Here is a 23,128-nt window from a genome sequence, read left to right as displayed (position 1 = left end):
CTTTATGGCAGTTTTCTAAAAAAGGTTATTGTGTTCTAGTCCATGGACCCCGTCTAAAAAGTAAGAAATTAACGAAATGTGATAGCTGAAAATTAAAATTTCACACAAAACCTCACAATAATCACACACAGAATTAAAAGCTACAATGTAGAAGACCTTTTCCCCTCGTGATCCTCTTTCCTATGCATGCATGTTGCCAATTGTTGGTGCAGTACAAGTTAAAGTTGAAAGCAGCATTTCAAGTGTTGTGATTATTGTGAGGTTTTGTGTGAAATTTTAATTTTCAGCTATCACATTTCGTTAATTTCTTACTTTTTAGACGGGGTCCATGGACTAGAACACAATAACTTTTTTTAGAAAACTGCCATAAAGCAGTTTTTATTGCTATAATGTCAAGTGTAGTTGCTCTGCACGTTTCACGATGGCATGCAGGTTGTACGAAGGCATGTTGCTGACAAATCACAGAACTCTCTTGGTTTTCCTCCAGTACATGAAGATACGCAGCAGAGCACTAAGACGTATACAGTCGTTGAAGAAACTTTGAATATCAGCTGACTCTACCCTAAACAGGTGTAGGTGGGCCTTGAGAACAGCACTTGGAGCACTGTTCGAGTATTAGTAGCAGCGGCGTGCTGCTTGTTGCATGACACGACAGGTATATTGTGTCGTGCAATCTGGTTAGAGATAGATATGATGACCGCATGACATTTTCGATAACGAATAGGCTGTCAAACCTTTCTATAGCAGGTCTCTTGCCAACCACCTGTGAGACATTCCTCATGTATATTACACATCCGTCTTCTTTTCACACATGATCCATTGCCGCACTTGCATTTTTACACCTGAGTCCAGTAGTCTTATGTCAGTAATTATGGCGTAGTCGAAGTAGAACAAGCACGCGTACATGTACATGTACAGATGAAGACAAAATACACTCACCACACAATCTTTATCATGTCTACTAGCCAGCCTGCAATGTAGGAACCACAATTACAGAGCAGTACCGTCGGATCACGGTTAAGTACATGCTGTCCAAGAATTCACCACTATACACCTATCATCAAACCTCCTACATTTGGACTTCAGAAAACTTACATCGTACTTGAACGTCACATTGTACTGTGCATGTGTTTAGTATTTATTGGTGTCTTTTTTGTACACAGTGAAACACGTGATTGTGAAGGGGAATAAAAAAAATTAATAAAAACAAAAGATGTGGCTTTGGTGAATTGCTTTGTCCGTTGTTCACCAAACTCAATGTTGCAACAGTGTTTGTTTCCCAGTAATGCCATTTATCATGTCTACACTCGAAACGTATGACATCCGTCTGCCCATGTCCAATATGCACTTGGATCAGTGGCAGTTCAAGTACTTCAGTAAATATTTCCCTTTAGTCCGATCCATTTGTATAAGGGATGCACTAGTCTGTACTTGACGGCCTCAATGTTTTACTCACCTGCACATTGCCTGTGTGCCCATGTTAGGGCTTACATGTGTGTAGTTGCTCTGCTAGTTTACCATTGGCATGTAGGGTGTAGGTTGCTGACAAACTGTGTCAGGCTGTGTTGTGCAATGTACAAGTGGCATGCGCTACAAAAGCCAAACCGCGACTACTTTGACGCAGACTTCTGGTGGCCATTCACCCATGTAAAGTTGGAAAACATATCAGGGGCATGTTGTTATAGGTGTGCGCTGCCTGGACCCCGAATGGATGTCCCCCCCCCTTCACACACACGCAGCGTCTACCTGTCTTCGATGTTATGCACCACCCAGGCTAGGGGGATTGTGTGAGGTTTTCAAAAGCACACTTTTTCACGATGGACAATGAGAAGCTGAGTAAAAGAGTCCATGTACATATCCAGCATATAGAGTGGCTGGGACATGTGAGCAGATAGAGTGAGTTGGACACGTGAGGGTCAGACGACATGCATGTCTTGGCGTCAAGTCTCACCAGATGGATTTGGTTGCGTATGAAGCCTGCCAGACGGCTAGCTGAATGTCAAGTCGCACATTGAATCGAAAACTCTATAGAGAAATCGACTGTTCCAGCCAGGTCAGGAACTTTTGTGACCAACCAGAGATACTATATCCACTAAGGTCATGGCATAGTGTATTATAGATGCTCCTCTGTTCCGGCCCTTCACCCTTCTCCCCCCCCCCCCCTCCGCCCCCTCCGCCCACGTCCTCAGTACCTACATGTACATGTACCTGCCCTGCAGTTGTACTTGCACTTTGCAGATCACAAACTTACAAACACTGCACAAAAGTGAAACCAGTTTTGCTCATTGAGCCTCGCCAGCGTATTGATCGGGGATGGTGTGATGATCTAACGCATCTCTTGATGTACCAATATTACCTACTGAAATTCCATACCGGCAGCATGCTTCGAACGTGGAATAATGATAACAACGAAATGGTGTTCCCCGATTATGTAGTGAAGGTTCTAGATAGTGGTCAGAGCGAAGAGGGGAAGGTGGACTAAGCGAACATGTGCTCCAGCTATGTCCCAAACTATGCTGTGCGAAGATAATGCACCGGATTGATGTAGGCTAGTAGCTCAGATGTCTCTCTCCCTCTCTCTTTACATTCGACACGACCCTGCAGGTATCTGAGCGCCGTAGTAAGGCTTGCCTTCACTGGGTTAAGTCTTGCTCATTCGGGCTCTAGTACATCGCCTATACTGTACGTACATGTACGCACATGTACGCACATGAACGCACATGTAGCGACTACTGTATGTGTAGCGCTGGCAGTGGTAGAGGCCCGGGTACCGGCTTAGCGTGCACGAGCGGGAACAGTGACTGGAATATTGACTTGAAGTTGAACTTGCTGCTGTTTACCTGAGTAGGTATAAACATTATTATGCTGTTTTGTTTTTTTGCGTGTTTTTTCCTTCTTTTTCTTTCTAGAACTTTGAGTTGATGTTTTCGGAACACTTGGGAAAAAATATTCATTGTGTATATTTTGCCCGTAAAAGAGGCTGAGTCAACTGTATCAAGAATATGTTTGGCACGTTCCACAATGTCATGCTGTTCATCTAATGACAACTTGATGACAAGCAGTGATAAGCGGGTTTGCCGCAGGCGCAATGTAAAAGTCATGTGAGGCTGAGTTCAGCCGACTAAGACTAGCTATTTTCGACTACTGTCTGAGTAGCAGCCTGCCATGTTCTATGATTGGCGTCATATCGCGTCTTATCCTTTCCCATGTACAGTTAGGAAATATTCCTGTAACATGTCACGTTATCGATAAGCTTGTGTGTTTGAGCTAATGACATGTTGAACATACATGCACAGTAGCACTGGCATGTGACCACTGCGTGCCACTCATAGCCCTGGTATACATCAGCCATCTAGTTACGGTTGCATGTACATGTACATATACATGTAGCTCCCTTCCTAGGCTTGTATTAGTGGGTCAACAAAGGATATCTACGTGCAGCAGCCAACCGAGCTGCTACGGAGTACCATAGACAGATATCACGCCACTCCTCGTGCGTGTGTTTTGCACATGCTTGCAGAGAGTCTAAGCAGAAAGCGAGCAAATAGTAAAATAATTTGTTTCATTGAAGGCTTTGCTCCCGAATGCAGTGCTCATTTTCGCAAGGCAAACGAACCTTATCGTGATCCGTGTGCTACACCCAATTGATTCTGGAATATACACCAACAGTTGGTATGTGGAAACATTTTGGATAGTTTTGTTTGGTGAATGGTGATCGATTCAAGGTAACTCAATGGTTCCTATCCTTCTGTTTTGTCCGATAGGGTTTTGTTGGCCGGATTTGAATTTACCATTGTAATTGAGAACATTTCCCAAGCGTGCAGAAGCCTTTCAGAGTTGCAACAGACGCAAGTGATTTTGCAATAGCAGGCGTCCTTCTCCAACAGGGGGAAAGCGATAGTGCTTGGCATCCTGTGGCATATGCCAGTCGTAAGCTGTCACAAGCGGAGCGAAATTACACTGCTGCAGAACGCGAAACCCTGGCGTTGATGTTTGCACTGCGATCCTCGAGAATTTATCTATTCCAGCATTTTGAAGTGTTCAGTGACAGCATGGCCGTAGTCTACTTGAGCACAAAAGCCAATCTCACTAGGCGCGAAGCTAGATGGGTTGAATTTCTTGCAGACTATGACTTCACAGTTAATCACAAACCCGGCAAGGAAAATATGGCTGATGCGTTATCCCGCCGCCCTGATCTGCGCGGGTCAGAAATTGGCAATGTAGTTGAGGAAAAGGATTGACCACCCATCCTACCAGCACCCCATTTGAATACGATTGAGTTTGCTTTGGAACTGAGTGATAGTGTTGCTGAGATGATTTCGGAAGCATATCAGAATGACGAGCAGCTTTCCCCAATAATTCAGCGGCTGCGCGGCGATTCCTCTGATAATCTACACGAGCGGTACTATTGGGATGAAGAGTCCAGGTACCTATACCTCCGTGCAGCACCAAACAATCGCTTGTGTGTACCCAAGTGTGCAGTAAGGCTTCAGCTCCTGTAGGAGTACCACGACTGTGTTACGGCAGGCCATCAGGGACGGGATCGTACATATTTCCGGCTTCGTCAATTCTTCTATTGGCCCAAGATGGGCCTTGACGTGAAGAAATTTGTTAAATCTTGCGGCATATGTCAGCGCACTAAGGGTGGGTTGCCTAGATCCGGTTTGCTGCAATCGCTCCCAGTACCAGACACCCCCTGGAAAGATATTTCCATGGACTTTATCGTTGGCTTACCCCAGACCCCTCAGGGCTTTGATGCAATTTATACATTGGTTGACCGACTTACAAAAAAATGTGTCCATTTAGTCCCTACGACTTCCAAAATTGACGCTAATTGTTCTGCTGATTTGTATCTCCAGAATGTGTTTAGATTACACGGTTTGAGTTCCACTATTGTTTGTGATCGGGACCCAAGATTTACTTCTGAATTTTTCCGGGAATTGTTTCATCAATTAGGTACCACCTTAACGTTTAGTACTGACAATCACCCACAGACCGATGGGCAGACTGAGAGAATGAATAGAGTAATTGAGGATGTGCTTAGAGCGTTTGTTAACCACAAACAAGATAATTGGGACAAGCTTCTGCCTCTTTGCGAATTTGCAATTAAAAGTTCATATCAGTCTTCCACTTCTAGCACGCCGTTTTACCTAAATTATGAACTTAATCCCAAGTCCCCACCAGATTTCCTGGGACGGAGGGGAGGAGGGAGTGCCCCAGACTGGATCCAGGATCGGGCGGATGCCGTCAAGTTGGCAAAGGACGCTATGATTGCCGCTCAGGCTAGACGAGCTCAGTATGCAGACAGGGGAAGGGTGCTCAGCAACCTGAAGGTTGGCGACATGGTGCTGGTGTACAAGGATTTCCTAACAACCGCAGAAGCCCGGGATCAGCCTTCACAGAAGCTACGCCCTAAGTGGTTCGGGCCCTACCCAATCATCAAGAAGATCGGACCCAACGCCTATCAGCTGGATCTACCCAGCGCTATTCGGTGCCACCCTGTCTTCGATGTCACTGCTCTGCGCAGGTATGAGCAGAATACTATTCCCGGCAGGCGGCAGCCACCCCCGCCACCGTTCACTGACTTGCACGGTCAGACCAGATACATGGTGGAGAAGATTCTTGACGATCGCCAATGAAGGCAGCAGACTCAGTACCTTGTCAAGTGGCAAGGGTACCCAGACGACGAAGCCACCTGGGAGCCAGAAGGGAACTTGCTGGACGAGGCCGGTAGGCCGATAGTTGCTCTGAGGCGTTACAGGGCGTCCAGGGCACTATGGTTACCGCGAAATGTTACTGGCTCAAATTCAATTGCATGTGTACCTTGAGAATTCCAACTTGATCCTTGTTGTGTTAAGCAATCCATTCCCCTCCTGTTTTAGATTTTCCCCATTTCCGCTATCTTCACTCGCCTGACTGTCCTTGGTTACCTTGCACGGTGCTTCAATTGGATGAGCGTTTTTGGGTTGACACGATTTCATTTGATTATTCCCTTTCCACTCCCTGGAGGCACCTGTGCCTCGCTTAGGAGGGAGGGACGGTGTAACAGTTCCCTGTTAGCGCTAACTTTATCTGCCCTCTAGCTCTGTATCTTGCACCTTTCCCTATCCTGTCAGCACCCGCGTTATCACCTTAGGGCACGAAGTGCCCTATATCAGTTGTGTTGCCTTGAGCAAGCATTGTCTTTTCCAAGAATACCTTCAAACGGTTACAGTGTGAATGAGTAAGTAAGTTAGTAAGTGAATAAGTGAATGAGTGAGTAAGTGAGTGTGTAAGTTAATGAGTGGGAGCAAGTGAGTGTGAACGATGAATGAGTGAGTGAGCGAGTGAGGGAATGAGCAAGTGAGAAAACGAGTGAGTGAGGGAGTGAGCGAGTGAATGAGTGAGTGAGTGACTGAGGGAGTGAGTGAGTGAGTGTATGATCGAGTGCTTGAGTTGGTGCGCGAGCAAGTATATAAGTGAGGCACGTGTGGCGGATTAGTGACTGGCTGAGTGGATACATCGGTACCTATCCATCATGCTGGATCGATTACCTCTTCTATCTTTTCGCTCAAAAATCCCCTCTTTCTCTTTCTACTTCTTTTTCTCTCTCTCTACTTCTTTATTTACACACCTCAGTTTCCTTCCCCTTTCACGTTTTCTCACAGTGAAGTTTTGTTTTTGTTGCATGACGATCTTATTATTATATAATTATATCCATGTCGTTACTAGCACGACTGCCTAAATCAATATAGATGGTGGCACCATTTCCAGCTTTTTGTCACAATTCAACTGGCTGCTGTGGTGCATGATGCGCTTAAAACAAAGTTAGGCTTTCCGAGAGCACCGTGCCCTAATATTTCTGGCCCCTTCCGTAGACTGGAGCTAAGCCGACATTCGTCAGGTGGAGATTGATATTCTGGGGACGTTCATGATGAAAGTGCTTGGTGTATTCCCTTCACGCAGAGAAATTAATTTCATGTACTCTTGATAACGCTTCAGTGTTAGATGAGCTATTCATTTCCATAATTGGGCAGTTTTTAGAGAGCATGGATAAGAGAACCAGAAGAGCTGGGCTTGGGAATCTCTCCGATTTCGTTCAAATTTTGCAAGTCGGTTTCCTTGGAAGTCGTCAACAGCCATTCAAAAGGGCTCATTGCACAACTCACAGACACCTTGCATATCTTATAATACTATCAGTCCTTTCCTAAACGACCAATCTCGATACTAGGCTAACAGATTTCATGGGTTTCGTGCGAAGTACAAAGAACGTCAGGCTGTGCCCAATGCAAATATTTGCAATTACGTTGACATTTCGCACGCATGTTTAGCTAAAGGAATCTGTAGCACTCTCTTGGCCTTTTCTCCAGAACATGAAGATACGCAGAAGAACACTACGACTTGTACAGCCATGGCACAACAGTACTTGGAGCACTGTTCAAATATCAGCAGGAGCGGCGTGCTGCTAGCAGCTAGCAGAATGTTGATGACAGGTCTATTGTGTCATGCAAGCTGGATGGTGACAGATGTGATGACCGGCATTTTATTTTATGAGTGTGCCGTCAATCCTTTCTGTAGCAGGTCACTTGCCGACCACCTGTGAGACATTCCCCATTCTATCTTACACGTCTTCCCTTGACACATGACTCATTGCCGCACTTGCATTTCTACACCTGAGTACAGTCTTATGTGAGTGATTCTAGCGTAGTCAAAATAGAACAAGCACATGTACACGGGAAGACACAACACATTTTCTATTTTGTCTACTAATCAGGCCCCACAGCAATGCTGGATCTGTGCATTCGGCTCCTAAGACCTTGTGTTTGTGATTCCTCACCAGTGCTACAGGAACCACAATAACAGAGCACTGCCTTAGCAACACGGTGAAGTATATGCTCTCCAAGAACTCACGGCTATACACCCAGCATTATTATTATTACTCAAGTACCTACATTTGGAATTCAGAACACCTACTCGAACGTCACACTGTATGCATGTGACTCTATTTATTTGTATATTTTTTGACACCATGAAACCCAATTGTTGTGAAACCACAAGTTCTCGAGAGTGAAAGGCCTTCTCGCTTGTGACATTGTGTTCATTTCAATGCAGTTGTATCCTGACTCCGCCGTACCACTGATGATTACGACGTAGTATACGCTACATGCGCTATGTGCTGTTTGTATGTGTGCGCTGTAGTTGTATGTTGTATGTGTATGCTTTTCTCATATACGCTGTCATTTTCACGCTATAACTACCTGGTGGTTTTCGTGTTAGTTATTCATTGTTTCATTCATTCATTCATTGTTATTAGTCGATGGAAGTGAAATGTGCTGTTGAGAATAAAGAGTTGTCCTCGTGCCGTGTGGGGTCGTTCGTACCTGACACTTTAGAGAACCAGAGGGTTCACAACACCAATAGTGTGAAGAGAGATAGAACGCACTGCGAGAGATACAATGCACTGCAAGCGATACAATGCACTGCAGGAGATACACTGTTGATTGACACTGTTGATTGACTCATAATATGTAGGTAACAAAGGACGACGCCCAAATTAATGCCACCACCTCGAGAGAATGGGCAGCATGGTAATGCCAAGATAAGCGTGATACAACCAGGAAACGTGTCTAACAGAGTGTATAGGTTGCATTCAGTATTTTATGTATTCCTCGGCAATCCTTTTGATCCCTTGGATTCCTTTTAAGCTTTCAGTATTGTTTTTCGGTCATTACCAGTGCGCCCATGGCTAAAGGACAATCAACCATTACTATATTTAGACGTGGTCATTCCGATGCTTCGGGAATGCTTCCTCTAGGTTAATATTTTTATTTTATTTTATTCGTGTTCGATATTGATTTTTTAATATTTTTTTACAAATATGTTTTTTATTCCATTTCTCATTTTTCATTCGTGTTGGGTTTAACTATTCACTGTACTGATACATGGTGATGATTGTGCTTTGCTTTGCCCGTAAAAGAGGCCTTCTCTTCTCCTCTAGGTTAAAGTATGGAAAATAATGAGGGGCTTTTTATACCAGAACTCGACAAATGGTGACATTTGGGAAATGATGGTGGGCTGTCTGCAAATAATCAGGGGTGAAACACGTCCGACTCATGGGCATTTTTTCGATGTTTGTTCCACTAGGTGACTTCTCATGCATGAAGACATTCTTCTATAATTATTATGTTCCGAGCCGACAAGAAAGGCAAGTTGTTGAATCGAAGCGCAAGTATGGCTGTGTGGGTTGTGTAGATTCATGAGTGTTCCCTGTTCATCACACACAGAGCTGCAGCAGTCTTTGGTTGCCCGTAGCGTCATGTACCTGGCATGCATTATAAATAGTGTTGAAACGATCTCACCGGATACTCGTTAGCTCGCTTGCCAGAAACTCTGCTCGTTTGTGCGGCCAGCTCGTTTGCACTAACGAACACCGTACACCGTACTCCGTACACATGGCAGTACATGTCGACTGGGGCCATGGGAGTCGTAAAATACTCCCTGTGTCGATCGAGAGTCCAGTCCCGCGCAAAGTGAAAATCACTCGCAGTTACGGTGACTGTATGCCTGCACGACATTTGAGTTGTTTCAGTTGTCGTTGCAGCTTTCGTGGACTCTACTGATGTCTTGTTCCGCATCTGCTGACCTGTCGCAGGATATGCTTCGGTCACCTCTCCATTCGAGTGAAAGTTACGCTCAGTCGTTTGGAAGTTTTCTCCCGCGATGCAGCGAAGACCAGGGCTACTTGCAATCTTTGCAAAACGGTCTATTCTTACAAAGGCTACTCAACGACGGCGCTGAAAAGACATCTCGACACCAAACAGCAGTCCGAAGTGAAGCAGCAACAATCCCAAATGCCGGCGGTGATGATTTGTACCAGCTGAAAAAATCTAACTTAGAAAAAAAAATTCAAAAAAACATATTTGCCACATCAATGAAATTCGTTAGCTCGCTCGATAGCTTGCTCGTTAGTGGAACCGATCGCTCGTTTGTTATAGATACGCTCGTTTCAACACTAATTATAAATGTATGCCCTTGTACAATATTCAGAGGGAGGACATGCAAGCATTTGGGTGTCATCCTGGCCTTGGATCAGTCGTAGTTCAACTACTTCAGTATAAAATGCTTTATTCTGGTTCATTTGGACCCGTGATGCATTAGTCTGTACTTGACAGCATCTGCGATTTGGTCAATAGCACATCTTTGGTAGGCCGTGTGAGGGATGTCAAGTGTAGTTGCTCTGCACGTTTCATGATGGCATGCCAGTTGTACGAAGGCATGTTGATGACAAGTGACATGAACTCTCTTGGCTCTCCTCCAGTACATGAAGATACGCAGCAGAGCACTAAGACGTATGCAGTCATTGACGAAACTTAGAATATCAGCTGACTCTACCCTTAACAATTGTAGGTGGGCCTTGAGAACAGCACTTGGAGCACTGTTCGAGTATTAGTATCAGCGGCGTGCTGCGTGTTGCATGAACACGACATGAACACGACAGGTATATTGTGTCTTGCAATCTGGTTAGAGATCGATATGATGACCGCATGACATTTTCGATAACTAATGTGCTGTCAAACCTTTCTATAGCAGGTCTCTTGCCGACCACCTGTGAGACATTCCTCATGTATAATACACGTCCGTCTTCTTTTCACACATGATCCATTGCCGCACTTGCATTTTTTACACCTGAGTACAGTAGTCTTATGTGAGTAATTATGGCGTAGTCGCAGTAGAACAAGCACGCGTACATGTACATGTACAGATGAAGACGAAACCCACTCACCACACACTCTTTATGATGTCTACTAGCCAGCCTGCAATGTAGGAACCACATATACAGAGTTGTATCGTCGGATCACGGTTAAATACATGCTGTCCAAGAATTCATCACTTAACACCTATCACCAAACCTCCTACATTTGGACTTCAGAAAACTTACATCGTACTTGAACGTCACATTGTACTGTGCATGTGTTTGGTATTTATTGGTGTCTTTTTTGGACACAGTGAAACACGATATTGTGAAGGGGAATAAAACAAAATTATTATAAACAACAGATGTGGCTTAGCCTTTGGTGAATTGCTTTGTCCGTTGTTCACCAAACTCAATGTTGCAACAGTGTTTGTTTCCCAGTAATGCTATTTACCATATCTACACTCGAAACGTATGACTTCCGTCAGCCAATGTCCAATATGCACTTGGATCAGTCGCAGTTCAAGTACTACAGTAAATAGTTCCCTTTAGTCTGATCCATTTGTATAAGTGATGCACCAGTCTGTACTTGACGGCCTCTATGATTTACTCACCTGCACATTGCCTGTGTGCCCATGTTCGGGCTCACAAGCACTTGTACATGTAGTTGCTCTGCTAGTTTAACCATGGCATGTAGGGTGTAGGTTGTCCGAAGGCATGTTGCTGACGAATTGTGACAGGCTGTGTTGTGCAATGTACAAGTGGCATGCGCTACAAAAGCCAAAACTCGCCTCCTTTGACGCAGACTTCTGGTGGTTCAGATTGGTATGGTGGCCATTCACCCATGTAAAGTTGGAAAACATGTCAAGGGGCATGTTGTTATAGGCGTGCGCTGCCTGGACCCCGAAAGGATGCCCCCCCCCCACACCCACCCAGCGTCTACCTGTCTTCGGTGTTATGCACCACCCAGGCTAGGGGGATTGCGTGAGGTTTTCAAAAGAACATTTTTTCATGATGGACAATGAGAAGCTAAGTATAAGAGTCCATGTACATATCCAGCATATAGAGTGGCTGGGACATGTGAGCAGACATAGGGAGTTGGACACGTGAGGGTCAGACGAACTGCAGGTCTTGGCGTCAAGTCTCACCAGATGGATGTGGTTGCGTATGAAGCTTGCCAGACGGTTAGCTGAATGTCAAGTCGCACATTGAATCGAAAAATCTATAGAGAAATCGACTGTTCCAGCCAGGTCAGGAACTTTTGTGACCAACCAGAGATACTATATCCACTAAGGTCATGGCAAAGTGTATTATAGATGCTCCTCTGTTCCGGCCCTTCACCCTCCTCCCCCCTCCCCCCCCTCCACCCCCCCCCCTCCGCCCACGCCCTCAATACCTACATGTACATGTACCTGCCCTGCAGTTGTACTTGCACTTTGCAGATCACAAACTTACAAACACTGCACACAAGTGAAACCAGTTTTGCTCATTGAGCATCGCCAGCGCATTGATCGGGGATGGTGTGATGGTCTAACGCATCTCTTGATGTACCAATATTACCTTCTGAAATTCCATACCGGCAGCATGCCTCGATCGTGGAATAATGATAACAACGAAATGTTTTGAAGAAGGGCTGAGGCTTCCTGCAGCTTCATCTGTGAAAAGAATTCGGGTGGACACACCCATTCCCATAGCGCTGAACATCACATCCGAACCAGTTCCGTTATTTTTACAACGCCATCGTCAGGTAAGAACAATGAATACCGTGGAAGCCACACAAGAGCAGTATATACGCAGAGCGTAGCGCCAAAAAAGATGCGAATTATGTCACCTAGTATGCAGAAGGGGGGGGGGGACAGAGAGAGAGAAAAGGCGCAACTAGCACATCACGGAGGAGAAGCAGCAGAAGGTAGCGCGCATTGTGCTCTGTGAATGGCGTTACGCAGAGTGTAGCGCCAAAAAATAAAATGATGGGAGTTATGTCACCTCTATACAGAGGGGGGAGAGAAGGTGCAACTGTGCACATCACGGAGAAGAAGAGCGCGCCGTTGTGCTCTACGAAGTGAGGGTACATGCCAAATAATTATGGTATTAATTCTAGCACAGGAGGGGAGCACGGAGCCCCATGTGTCAATGCACTATGAGGTTAAACTTCCATGCCAAACTGTTACCACCAGGGACGCGACGAGGCATCAGGAACAGAATGGATCTGAGTGACCCGCCTCATGTTATAATTATTCATTGATATTGAAGTAGCAGCAGGGGAAGCTGAGAAAAATTCACAACAAATCCCATCCGGTGCTTATGTTCACATGGGGCTTGGAATCACGAATCTCAATCGCCTCGCGCAGTTTGCGACGGGCTCGATCAGGCTCTCTTCCTATTACTTCAACTGCAGAGAATGCACTTTTTCTCCTCCGTGATGTGCTAGTTGCGCCTCTTCTCTCTCTCCGTCCCCATCTTTTGCATACTAAGTGACATAATTCGCATCTTTTTTGGCGCACACTCTGCGTATATACTGCTCTTGTGTGGCTTCAGGTTCGGATGTGATGTGCAGCGCTATGGGAATGGGTGTGTCCACCCGAATTCTTTTAACGAAATGGTGTTCCCCAATTATGTAGTGAAGGTTCTAGATAGTAGTCAGAACGAAGAGGAGACGTAGGACTAAGCGAACATGTGCACAAGCTATGTCCCAAACTATGTTGTGCGAAGGCAATGCACCGGTTTGATGTAGGCTAGGGCCTCATATGCCTCTCTCCCTCTCTCTATACATTCAACACGACCCTGCAGGTATCTGAGCGCAATGGTAAGACTTGACTTCACTGGGCTAAGTCTGGGCCTGTCTGGCTCATTCGGGCTCTAGTACATCGCCTATACAGTACGGACATGTACGCACATGTACGCACATGTAGCGACTAGCAAGGATGTGTTTGGCACGTTCCACAATGCCATGCTGTTCATCTAATGACATCTTGATGACAAGCAGTTGATAAGCGGATTTGCTGCAGGCGCCATGTAAAAGTCATGTGAGGTTGAGTTCAGCCGACTAAGAGCTATTTTCGACTACTGTCGGTGTAGCAGCCTGCCATGTTCTCTGATTGGCGTCATATCGCATCTTATTCTTTCCCATGTATAGTTAGGAAATATTCCTGTGACATGTCACGTTATCGATAAGCTTGTGTGTTTGAGCTCATGACATGTCCAACATACATGCACAGTAGCACTGGCATGTGACCACTGCGTGACACTCATAGCCCTGGTATACATTAGCCATCTAGTTACGGTTGCATGTACATGTACATGTACGTGTAGCTCATTTCTTAGGCTTGCGTTAGTAAGTCAGCAAAGGATATCTACGTGCAGCAGCCAACCGAGCTGCTACGGAGTACCATAGACAGATATCACGGCACTCCTCGTGCGTGTGTTTTGCATATGCTTGCAGAGAGTCTAGGCAGAAAGCGAGCAAATAGTAAAATAATTTGTTTCATTGAGGGCTTTGCTCCCGAATGCAGCGCTCATTTTCGCAAGGCAAACGAACCTTATCGTGATCCGTGTGCTACATCCAATTGATCCTGGAATATACACCAACAGCTGGTATGTGGAAACATTTTGGATGTTTTGTTTGGTGAATGGTGATTGATTCAAGGTAACTCGATGGTTCCTATCCTTCTGTTGTCTCCGATAGGGTTTTGTTGGCCGGATTTGAATTTTATTATTCACCATTGTAATTGAGAACATTTCCCAGTGCTGGTTTTCAACAGTGTTGCAACCAGTAGAGACGAGCACTATGGTGCTTCAGTTTAAGGTAAGTGGCGCTGTAACGTAAGTGTGACTCAACAATGTTTCTAAGTTAGCAGAGTTACGTCCACTATAAAAAAATAAATTTCACGGTTCGCGTGAGACTCGGCTGGAAGCCGAGTTTTCCGCATCCGCCGTGGGAACGCCACCACCCTCTAGGATCAAAGGCGCAGATGCAGCGCCTAAACGGTGGGAGGTGAGTAGATCAGACCCACCACCAAGTGGTCAAAGACCGAAATCCCATTAGCTGCATCCATGTTACCCTCGTGCCAGGCCACGAGTTCCCAATTAACTGTGGGTCGCAGCACGGCTGGAAAAATTCCTTCCGCTTCCAAGCAGGACTTGAACCTGGTACCCTCTGTTTCTCAATCATGGTCTTAGACCATCCCACTATGCCTGCCTTACGTCCACTATGCTCCCTACTAAATGTGGGAAGTGGTGGTGGGGCCGTGTTACTCAGGCTAGCTTGATGTTGTTGGCGTCTGCACACACAAAGTACGCCAGGATCAGGATACCTTGAAAGGAAAAGAAACGACATCAACAAAACCAAAAAGCAGCACGGGCCAAGTATTCCGAATTATTTCAATCCCCTTACACCTCTACTGCAGAGGGAGACCGTTAAAATTAATAATAATATTTTAATTTTCACTTTTCTTCTACGTTATCTACTCTTCCTAGACACTGCCGTGATGTCCTTTCTTTTCCTTTCAAAGGACCGTTAAAATACTGAATGAAACGTATAGGCATGAAAACATACAATTACAAATACAAATCCGTTGATCCCCGAGCTGCAGAGAGTGCTCAATGTCAGAGACAAAGCTTAGTACATAGCAGACTCAGCGGAGGACGTTCAGGTTGGTTGTAACTCTGAGTTTCATGCCGCTAGGCAATCATCAGACAACTGATACTCGGGTCTACCCAACAGTATACTTATAAACACATAGGGCCACAAGCATAAACAAATTTAGCGCTAAATCTGGTGTGAGGTATGGGGAGAAAGCTGGCGCGGGCCAAGGCGCGACAGTGGAAGTGCCAGGAGGGTGGCGGGCAACAGGCAGGTGTGAGCATGAAAGCCCGGAAAGAGGCGATGGGAAGTCAGTGTACAGCAGATGTGTGGAGGTGCCAGGAGGGTGGCGGGCAATGGGCCAGTGAGATCGCTACAAGTAGGGAGTCGTTTGGTGACGGGCAGGCGTGAGCAGAGTTGCATCGCCAACATCAGGTCAAGGGATTGTGTTATTAATAATAATAATGGGTGCTCAGGCAAAGTGGATTACAGTACTTGGTCAGTTCATTTGATAGGTGTGAAATTTGCAAGGCGGAACTTATTCTCATGCCTGCATTTCGAGACCATCTCACACCGCTTGTTGAGTAGGAGCTTCTTGGGTGTAGTCAGGATGTGGAATTTTTCCGCGGTACAAAGATTGCATTTTTTGACTCACATCTGTATGATTGGCTCTTCTCCCGCACCTTCCATGTAATGGTCAACGGTTCTCCCTCGCTCTTCAGCTCCCATACGTGTTTTGCGAGCTCAGTGCTGTTTTTGTATTTTTCATGACGCATGGAGGTCAGGTGGTTGGCGTGACGGGCTTTGAGAGGTTTCTCTGATAGGCCGATGTAAATCTTGCTGGTAGATTCTGCAGTGGCCTCATACACAATCTCCTTCGTCTGGCACTCTCCGCGCAGCGGGCAGGATTCCTTGATTCTACAGTTGCATTCCTTGGTTTGCTCTGGCTCTCGCAGGTTGCTCTTGTTGTGGCTGCTGATGACCGCTCCCATGTTGGGCATGCAACTGTAGCTCACTTTCAGAGTGTTACGGTTGAAAATCTTCCCGAGCTTGGATGTTTTCTGGAAGTGCCTGGAGACAAGGCTCAGGAACCTACCAGCGACGTTTGTGCTAACGTTATTGGAGTACGGAGGGTTGAACCATATGACCTTCCGGCTGCGGTTCTTCCTGCCCCTGTGCTCATGTGCCTCGGGCTGAAAGCTCATCACTTCGGTGTATCCACTGGCCTTTAATGCGGTCTGGTACACGGGGGCTGCATGGTTGAATGCCTCCGCGTCGCTCGATATAGCGGAAAGGCGCTTGTTGACAGCAGCAGGGATGTTGTTGGTGATCCCAGGCGGGTGGTTGGACTGCTTGCTGACGTAGAGCGGGTTGTCATTTGGCTTTCGGAAGGGTTGAAATTTCCCGGTGTCCAGGTTCATGGTGATATCCAGGAAATCCACCACCTTCAAGTTCGCTTCGATGGTAATTTTTAGGTCGAAGCGCTCGAAGGTTTCCGTCAGCTTTTTTCTGAGGCGGTCTGCAGCCTGTGGGGTGGTGTCCTTGAGGGCGGCCAGTCCATCGTCTCTGTAGAGGCCGACAGCGGATCGATCGACGAGGCTTGAGAGCTGGTTGAGAGGAAAGGCGCCGACAAGTTAGCACGTCTCGGCACCATCGTAACTTCCCATTGTTACGTCAAACATGTCGCCCTTGTCCTTCATCCAAGGGCGGCCATCGTGGAATAGGAGCGATTTCCGGGCGTGAAAGATGATGTCCATTTCACGCGGCTCGATCGTGGTGAATCGCAAACACTTCTGCTTAGCTCGACATGGATGTGATTTTTTTCCAGTCTGTGACGACTCTCACTGCAGGGCCTTTACTAGAGTCCCGCTTGCATTACTCAAGCAACCACAGATAACTGCGTGTAACGTGTGCGGATGTGAAGGTTACACCATACATTAGTCAGGTTTGATTCTTACCGACATTTGAAGCTGTTCATTTTTACTTTTCGGTGCATCAGGTCCCTTGTCAGTCCCCTTACCTCACAAATCTTCACGACCCGAAATGATGCTACCCACACTACCTCCCAGACCAGAGGCCAAACATTCCGTAGTCTCTTTCTCCCCCTATTCATGTACCGGCCAGGCCTCTACAGTCTCTCATTTCTTGGTGCTGACCGCTCTTGGTGCACTACCAGCGATCATACGATCCCAGCGTACCTTGCCTGCTTTTCGCGCTAGCTGCTCACAATATCTCCTTGGGCACCCTGTAAGAAGGCCATAGGCCTTTTGGGTATACCCAAGTAAAGTACTACTACTACTTCTACTTAAACGGCAAGGTGAAGATAACTCAGAAGTTGCAACGACCTCTGCCATTTGAAAATAAATTGAAATTCGTAACCTATTCGCACTGCGCTCTTGGTTCACGTTCACCAAACCATAGCGAGGAATTCCGTTCTTGGATAGATGTGTGGTGATTAATTACGCGAAGATGAAGTTTGAAAGTGTTACTCTCTGGAGAGGAACCCTCCCTGACCTCGTGATATCTTACTTTCGAACAAAATTGATAAAAAGGCTTTATGAATGGAGTGTTACTCAATCTGCGGACAGAACTGTTTCGTCCTTTGTGGACTCATCAGTGCAGCACAGAGGAAATGAGCCCGAACCTGGTAAATATGAACAAAATAGTTTCCAAGCCAGATTTAAACCAAGCCGGAATGTAACTTGTCAGAGTGCTCAAACTGACAAGTCAGGAACACAAACAGCAAAGGCACTACCCCACACAAGAGTGCTAAACTGCTACAAGCAGGAGCGTAAAAAACGAATGGGTTGTTATCGTCTCGTGAACTTTCGGTGAAAAATTAAAACAGTCTCCTTTTCATATTCGACGTGGAGACAACAATTTTTAATATTGCAATAAGGAGGACGAGCTTAAGTGATATTTGGACTACTTTATTAAGCAATATTAAGTTCTGGAGACGGTGCGATCTAAAAAACGATCTAAAAGGTAAGGAGAAAATGCGAAGGAAAAAAGATGATTCGAACATGTTTTCGTCCAACACTCTTCAGGAATCACCGTTGTACTAAAGAACAAAATAAGAACAAAGGAAATAATATAGGAATCAAGTTAGAGTAGCGAGGTACAGTGACAGCACTAAAATATCAAAGTGCGATACTTCTCATAAAGGTGTGCACAAAACAAGGGTATGAGAATTATACGCGTTGCATATGTGTATCACCAACAAAAGAAATCATCCTCACCTACTACTCTCTGTTACATCTCTTACTCCTCTTCGTGCATCTGACCACGCACAGATCCTCAGTCACTTCCTACTGCCTACTGATGCTGTTTATCATGAGGAACCTGCTGCAAACGGACATCCGGCTGCTGCACCCCAATACCACTTCAGGAATGTTCCTGGAAAGCCGGAATATGACTTTAAATCCGTGCCATCTTCCGTCTGGGATAGTGTGAATGCAGAGCTCGCTGACATTGACTGGAGATGGCATCTGCGTGCCAGCAACGTCAATGATGCGCTTTCGCACTTTTCTTCCATTCTCAACAGTGCCCTTGAGAAGCACCTCTGGCCGTTCGGAAAGCAGCCGTATTCTCACTGCTGCCCACGGCCCAGTCAGCCACCCTGGGTTGATGCCCATCTCCGCACAGCAATCAAGTGGGAATATGATCTCTATAGGATTTTTAAGAAGTGCCCAACACAACATAACAAACAAGCATACCAATAGCAGCGAAATATAGTGAAAACCCTGACGCGGACAAAGTACAGAGCTTATTTCCGCTCAGTGCAAACTACTTTGCAGGGTATACACCGTCCATCGCTTCACAAGTTTGTGAGACAAGCAAGAATTCGAAACGTATCACGAGAAATTCCGTCACTCACCACAGGGACTCAGCGGGCGGCTGACCCTTTGGCCAAAGCTACCGCATTAAACGCCCAGTTTGCTTCTGTGACTCGGCCAGACGACCCGTTGCTCTCTATTCCCCCTATTCTCACCCCCTCGGAGCCCTCAGCTTGTTTCACGTCCGTCATCACCACAACTGCCACTGTCCGGCGTCATCTGAAGAAGCTTCCGACGTGCAAGGCATCTGGTCCCGACGGCATCCCCAACCAGGTCCTCAAGGCCCTGGTACCATCCATAGCATTCCCTTTGTGCGATATTTTCAACATGTCATTTTCCACGGGCATATTCCCTTCCGCATGGAAAACAGCGAAGGTCATACCTGTATACAAGAAAGGTTCCCGCCACGAACCTGCAAACTACCGCCCTACCTCTCTTCTTCCCTGCGTGTCCAAAGTATGTGAACGCATCTTTTATGATCACTTATACAGACATGTTTCGCCGTTTCTGAGTCCCGCACAATCTGGGTTTCGTAAAGACGACTCCACCTCCCTTCAACTGACCCACATCGTGCAGCCGGTGTGCCAGCATAGGGATAACAGAGCGCTTGCTGGTATTTGCTTCTTTGACTTGGCCAAGGCGTTTGATACCGTCTGGCATCGAGGATTTTTGGCCAAGCTCGAGCATGCATTCAGTGTACGTAAACAACCACTCCCCTGGCTGAAATATTATCTCTCTGGGCGTGATCAGTACGTAACTGTGCTTGGCACATCCTCGGCTGCAGAGCCAGTATTGTCAGGCGTTCCTTAAGGATCAATTCTTGGTCCCCTACTATTTATAATTTACGTAAACGATTTACCTGCAGTCTTCCCTGGAACGTCTCTGTTTGCTGACGACACGACCCTTCTCACCTCATACGCTTCCCTCACTGGCCTGAAAAACAACTTGCGTGCTGGCATTCAGGAAGTTCTTTCCTGGATGTCGTCCTGGAGATTGTCCCCAAATCAAAAACAAAGATCATGCTCTTCCCGCCCCAGCCAGAGTTCACAACCCTCATCCATGCCAACTGTCCAAATCCAATTGACATAGTGTCTTCTCATAAACACCTTGGCATTATGATTGACTCTGCACTCTCTTGGGTACTCCACATCGAGTATATTTGTAAAAATCAAGTAAATCCTTAGGAGTTCTCTCCCCCCCCCCCCCACTGCTCCTACCTCCCACTTTCTTGCAAGCTTCATTTTTATTTAGCCTGCCTTCGCCCAATATTTGATTATGCCGGTACGTCTTGGGTTGGATTATCCTCTTCCGATGCTGCAATGCTTGAAATACACAACAAGAAAATCCTTAAAATTCTCCTCCGTCAACCCCACATGCTCTCATCATCCGCCCTTTATAAAATCGCTCACACAACCCCGTTATCACATGGACGCAGTGCACACCTGGCTTCTCTTGTCCACTCTATTAAGCTTGAGTTGTGCCCACCTCATCTCATGTGTTTTAATTGGTTCTCTTCTCTAAGAACTAGAAACTCGCTCTTTCTCCCTGAGTGTAACTTATTTAGTTCTCTTGCTCCCCGACCCTCCCCGCTCTCTCTCTCTCTATCTCTCCCTCTCTCTCTCTCTCTATCTTTCTCTCTCTCTCTTTCTCTCTCTCTATCTATCTCTCTCTACCTCTTTCTCTCTCTCTCTCTCTCTCTCTCTCTCTCTCTGTCTTTATGCCTCTCTCTCTCCCTCTCTTTCTCTCTCTGCTATTGGCGTGCCTGGTTGTGATGAAACCGAGACCCAAGGTCGGCAGAGCATCCCAGACCACGCCACCACTCCCCTTATTCATGGCTCACACATGCCGGGTTTACGTGGTTCTAGTAAAAAAAAAATCATCCACTCTTTTGCGCTCCCCTCTCTTCTGTTTGGCCCACTCTACCCAAAGAATTTAAGGATCTGACCTCACTCCGCCTGTTTAAGATCCGTGCCGCTCCCTATTTTCCTACGACGTAAATAGCTCAGTATCCACATGTCCTTTGCGTATCTGTGGTTTTCCCTGTTTTTATTAGACATTATCTTTCTTTACGGAGTTGTTGTTGCTGTTCATTTTGCTCCTCTCTCTTTTTACCTCCCCTTACTTTTATTTATCGCCGTGGTTGGCAATCACCCACTCTCTTCACATTGGCCGGTGTTTCCACCGAGTCTTGAAATGTTGTAATACATATAAATATTTAATATTGAGTGAGAATGAATAATAATAGCAAATATTGTGAAAAGAAGAAAGACAAAATGTTATGAGTTATGACTACTGTAACTGTCCACCAACGTAACCAGATCTTATACAGTCTTTTCACAATAATTGAATTGGCTCACCATCCGAGGTAAATAGCAAATATAAACGTAAATAAGTTGGTATTTTTCTTGGTATTGATTTATTTGAACTCGGTATCTCAACAGTACATTGTACAACTTGGGAAGATTCGAATGACATAGATACATAAACATAAAAGTGGAGTAGGTGCTACAGCGGATAATTTTATCGCAGATTGTAGGACTAAACTAATACCAGTATGCAAGTACACAAGAAATAAAAGCTGAATAAATACGACTGCATGACATTGGAGAAAAGCACCAATTAGAGCAAAACAAAGCTACACATCACTCATTGAAAACATTTTCAAAAAGGAGCTGTTTTAACCAGGTACATTGTGGCCCGTCATTAAGAAGGCAGGCAAGATGGGCGTTAAATGCAGAAGACGTATTGCAAGACTTCATTTCGAAGGGCAGAGCATTCCAAAGTAAAGCAATCCTACTAGACAATGAGCGATACCCGCATGCAGTCTTATATCGGCATAACGAAAGATTATTTGCAGAAGAGCCGCGAGTGGTGTAAGCAGGTGTACTGTGCCTACAAAATAGAGAATCTAAACTGGCAACTGGGTGAGCTACTTTACACTGAAAGATAAATTTAATGAACAACTGTAAGAAACGGTGGTCCAGAGGACATAGCTTGAGAGAGTGGTAAAGGGGTCCACGTCAGCACAGTAATGGGCACCACAGGCAGCTCGGATCGCACGACTGTGAACAGCAAATAGGCGCCCACGGTCTTTTGCAGATAAGCAGGGTAAGAACGATTGAAATGCAAATTCTAGATCAGATTGAATTACGCATAGCACATAAAGGCGACATGCGCACGGGGACAGTTGACGAAAAGAACGCCGTAGAGCACCAATTTTGCGTGACACCTTGGCAACAAGCTTATCACAATGAGGTGTGAACGAGAGCTTCTTGTCAATTTCAACCCCCAGACAGCGAGCACTGGGCACTTCTGTCAGCACTTTACCATCGATACAGATAGTGGGCGTGGGACAGACCGGCGAGCGCTTGGGAGCGATGAACATTACAACAGTCTTATTCTCATTGATAGTCAGGCCAAGTTGCTGAAGATCAGTAGCGAGTGCTGATAACGTGTGGGAAACTAAATCTGCAGCCTCCTTTGCCGTCGGACAGGATGCGTACACCGTTTTGTCGTCCGCAAAAGCGAGTAATTTCGTCCCGGATGTGTCAGCAGTTGCAGGAAGGCGGCGAACATAGATGTTAAACAGAGTTGGGCCCAAGACACTGCCTTGCGGGACCCCACGAGTGACAGGTAGAAATGGAGAGACCTCACCGCACCTGAGGACCCGCTGGGCTCTGCCAGAAAGGTAGGATTTAAACCATTAGAGTGCTGATCCGCTGATACCAATCTCGTGCAAAGCCAAGAGTAGCTGCTGATGCTGCACACGCTCGAACGCTTTACTAAGGTCAACAAACGCGACAACAGAGGTCAGGCTCTGGTCCCGAGCAAGACACCAGTCATTAATTGCCAAAGAGAGCAATTGATGGACGGAGCGATTTGGGCGGAACCCAAATTGGTGATCATGTAGGAATGCAGTCGAGTCCAGGTGACAGAATAGTTGCGACATTACAACGAATTCCAACACTTTGGACAGGATCGACGTCAGCGAAACTGGGCAGTAGCTCGTTGCGTTGTAGACGTCGGTCAGAGCGGATT

General features: G+C 46.1%; 1 protein-coding gene across 1 annotated transcript in view; it reads left to right on the top strand.

Annotated features, from left to right (window-relative positions):
• Nucleotides 1–14,073: 14,073 nt before the first annotated feature.
• LOC135810647 (leucine-rich repeat-containing protein 15-like) overlaps nucleotides 14,074–23,128 on the top strand; it is an 80,238-nt gene continuing 71,183 nt past the window's right edge. Inside the window, exons 1-2 of the mRNA XM_065324138.1 lie at nucleotides 14,074–14,266; nucleotides 14,358–14,477. Of these exons, the coding sequence (XP_065180210.1) occupies nucleotides 14,460–14,477 (18 nt within the window). The 5' untranslated portion in view covers nucleotides 14,074–14,266; nucleotides 14,358–14,459. The remainder of the gene's footprint in view (nucleotides 14,267–14,357; nucleotides 14,478–23,128) is intronic.

Source organism: Sycon ciliatum, chromosome 2 (assembly GCF_964019385.1).
Source record: "Sycon ciliatum chromosome 2, ocSycCili1.1, whole genome shotgun sequence".
NCBI classification, from domain to species: Eukaryota; Metazoa; Porifera; class Calcarea; order Leucosolenida; family Sycettidae; genus Sycon; species Sycon ciliatum.
Note: the sequence above shows the minus strand (reverse complement) of the source record. Positions and strands in the feature narration are given on the sequence as shown.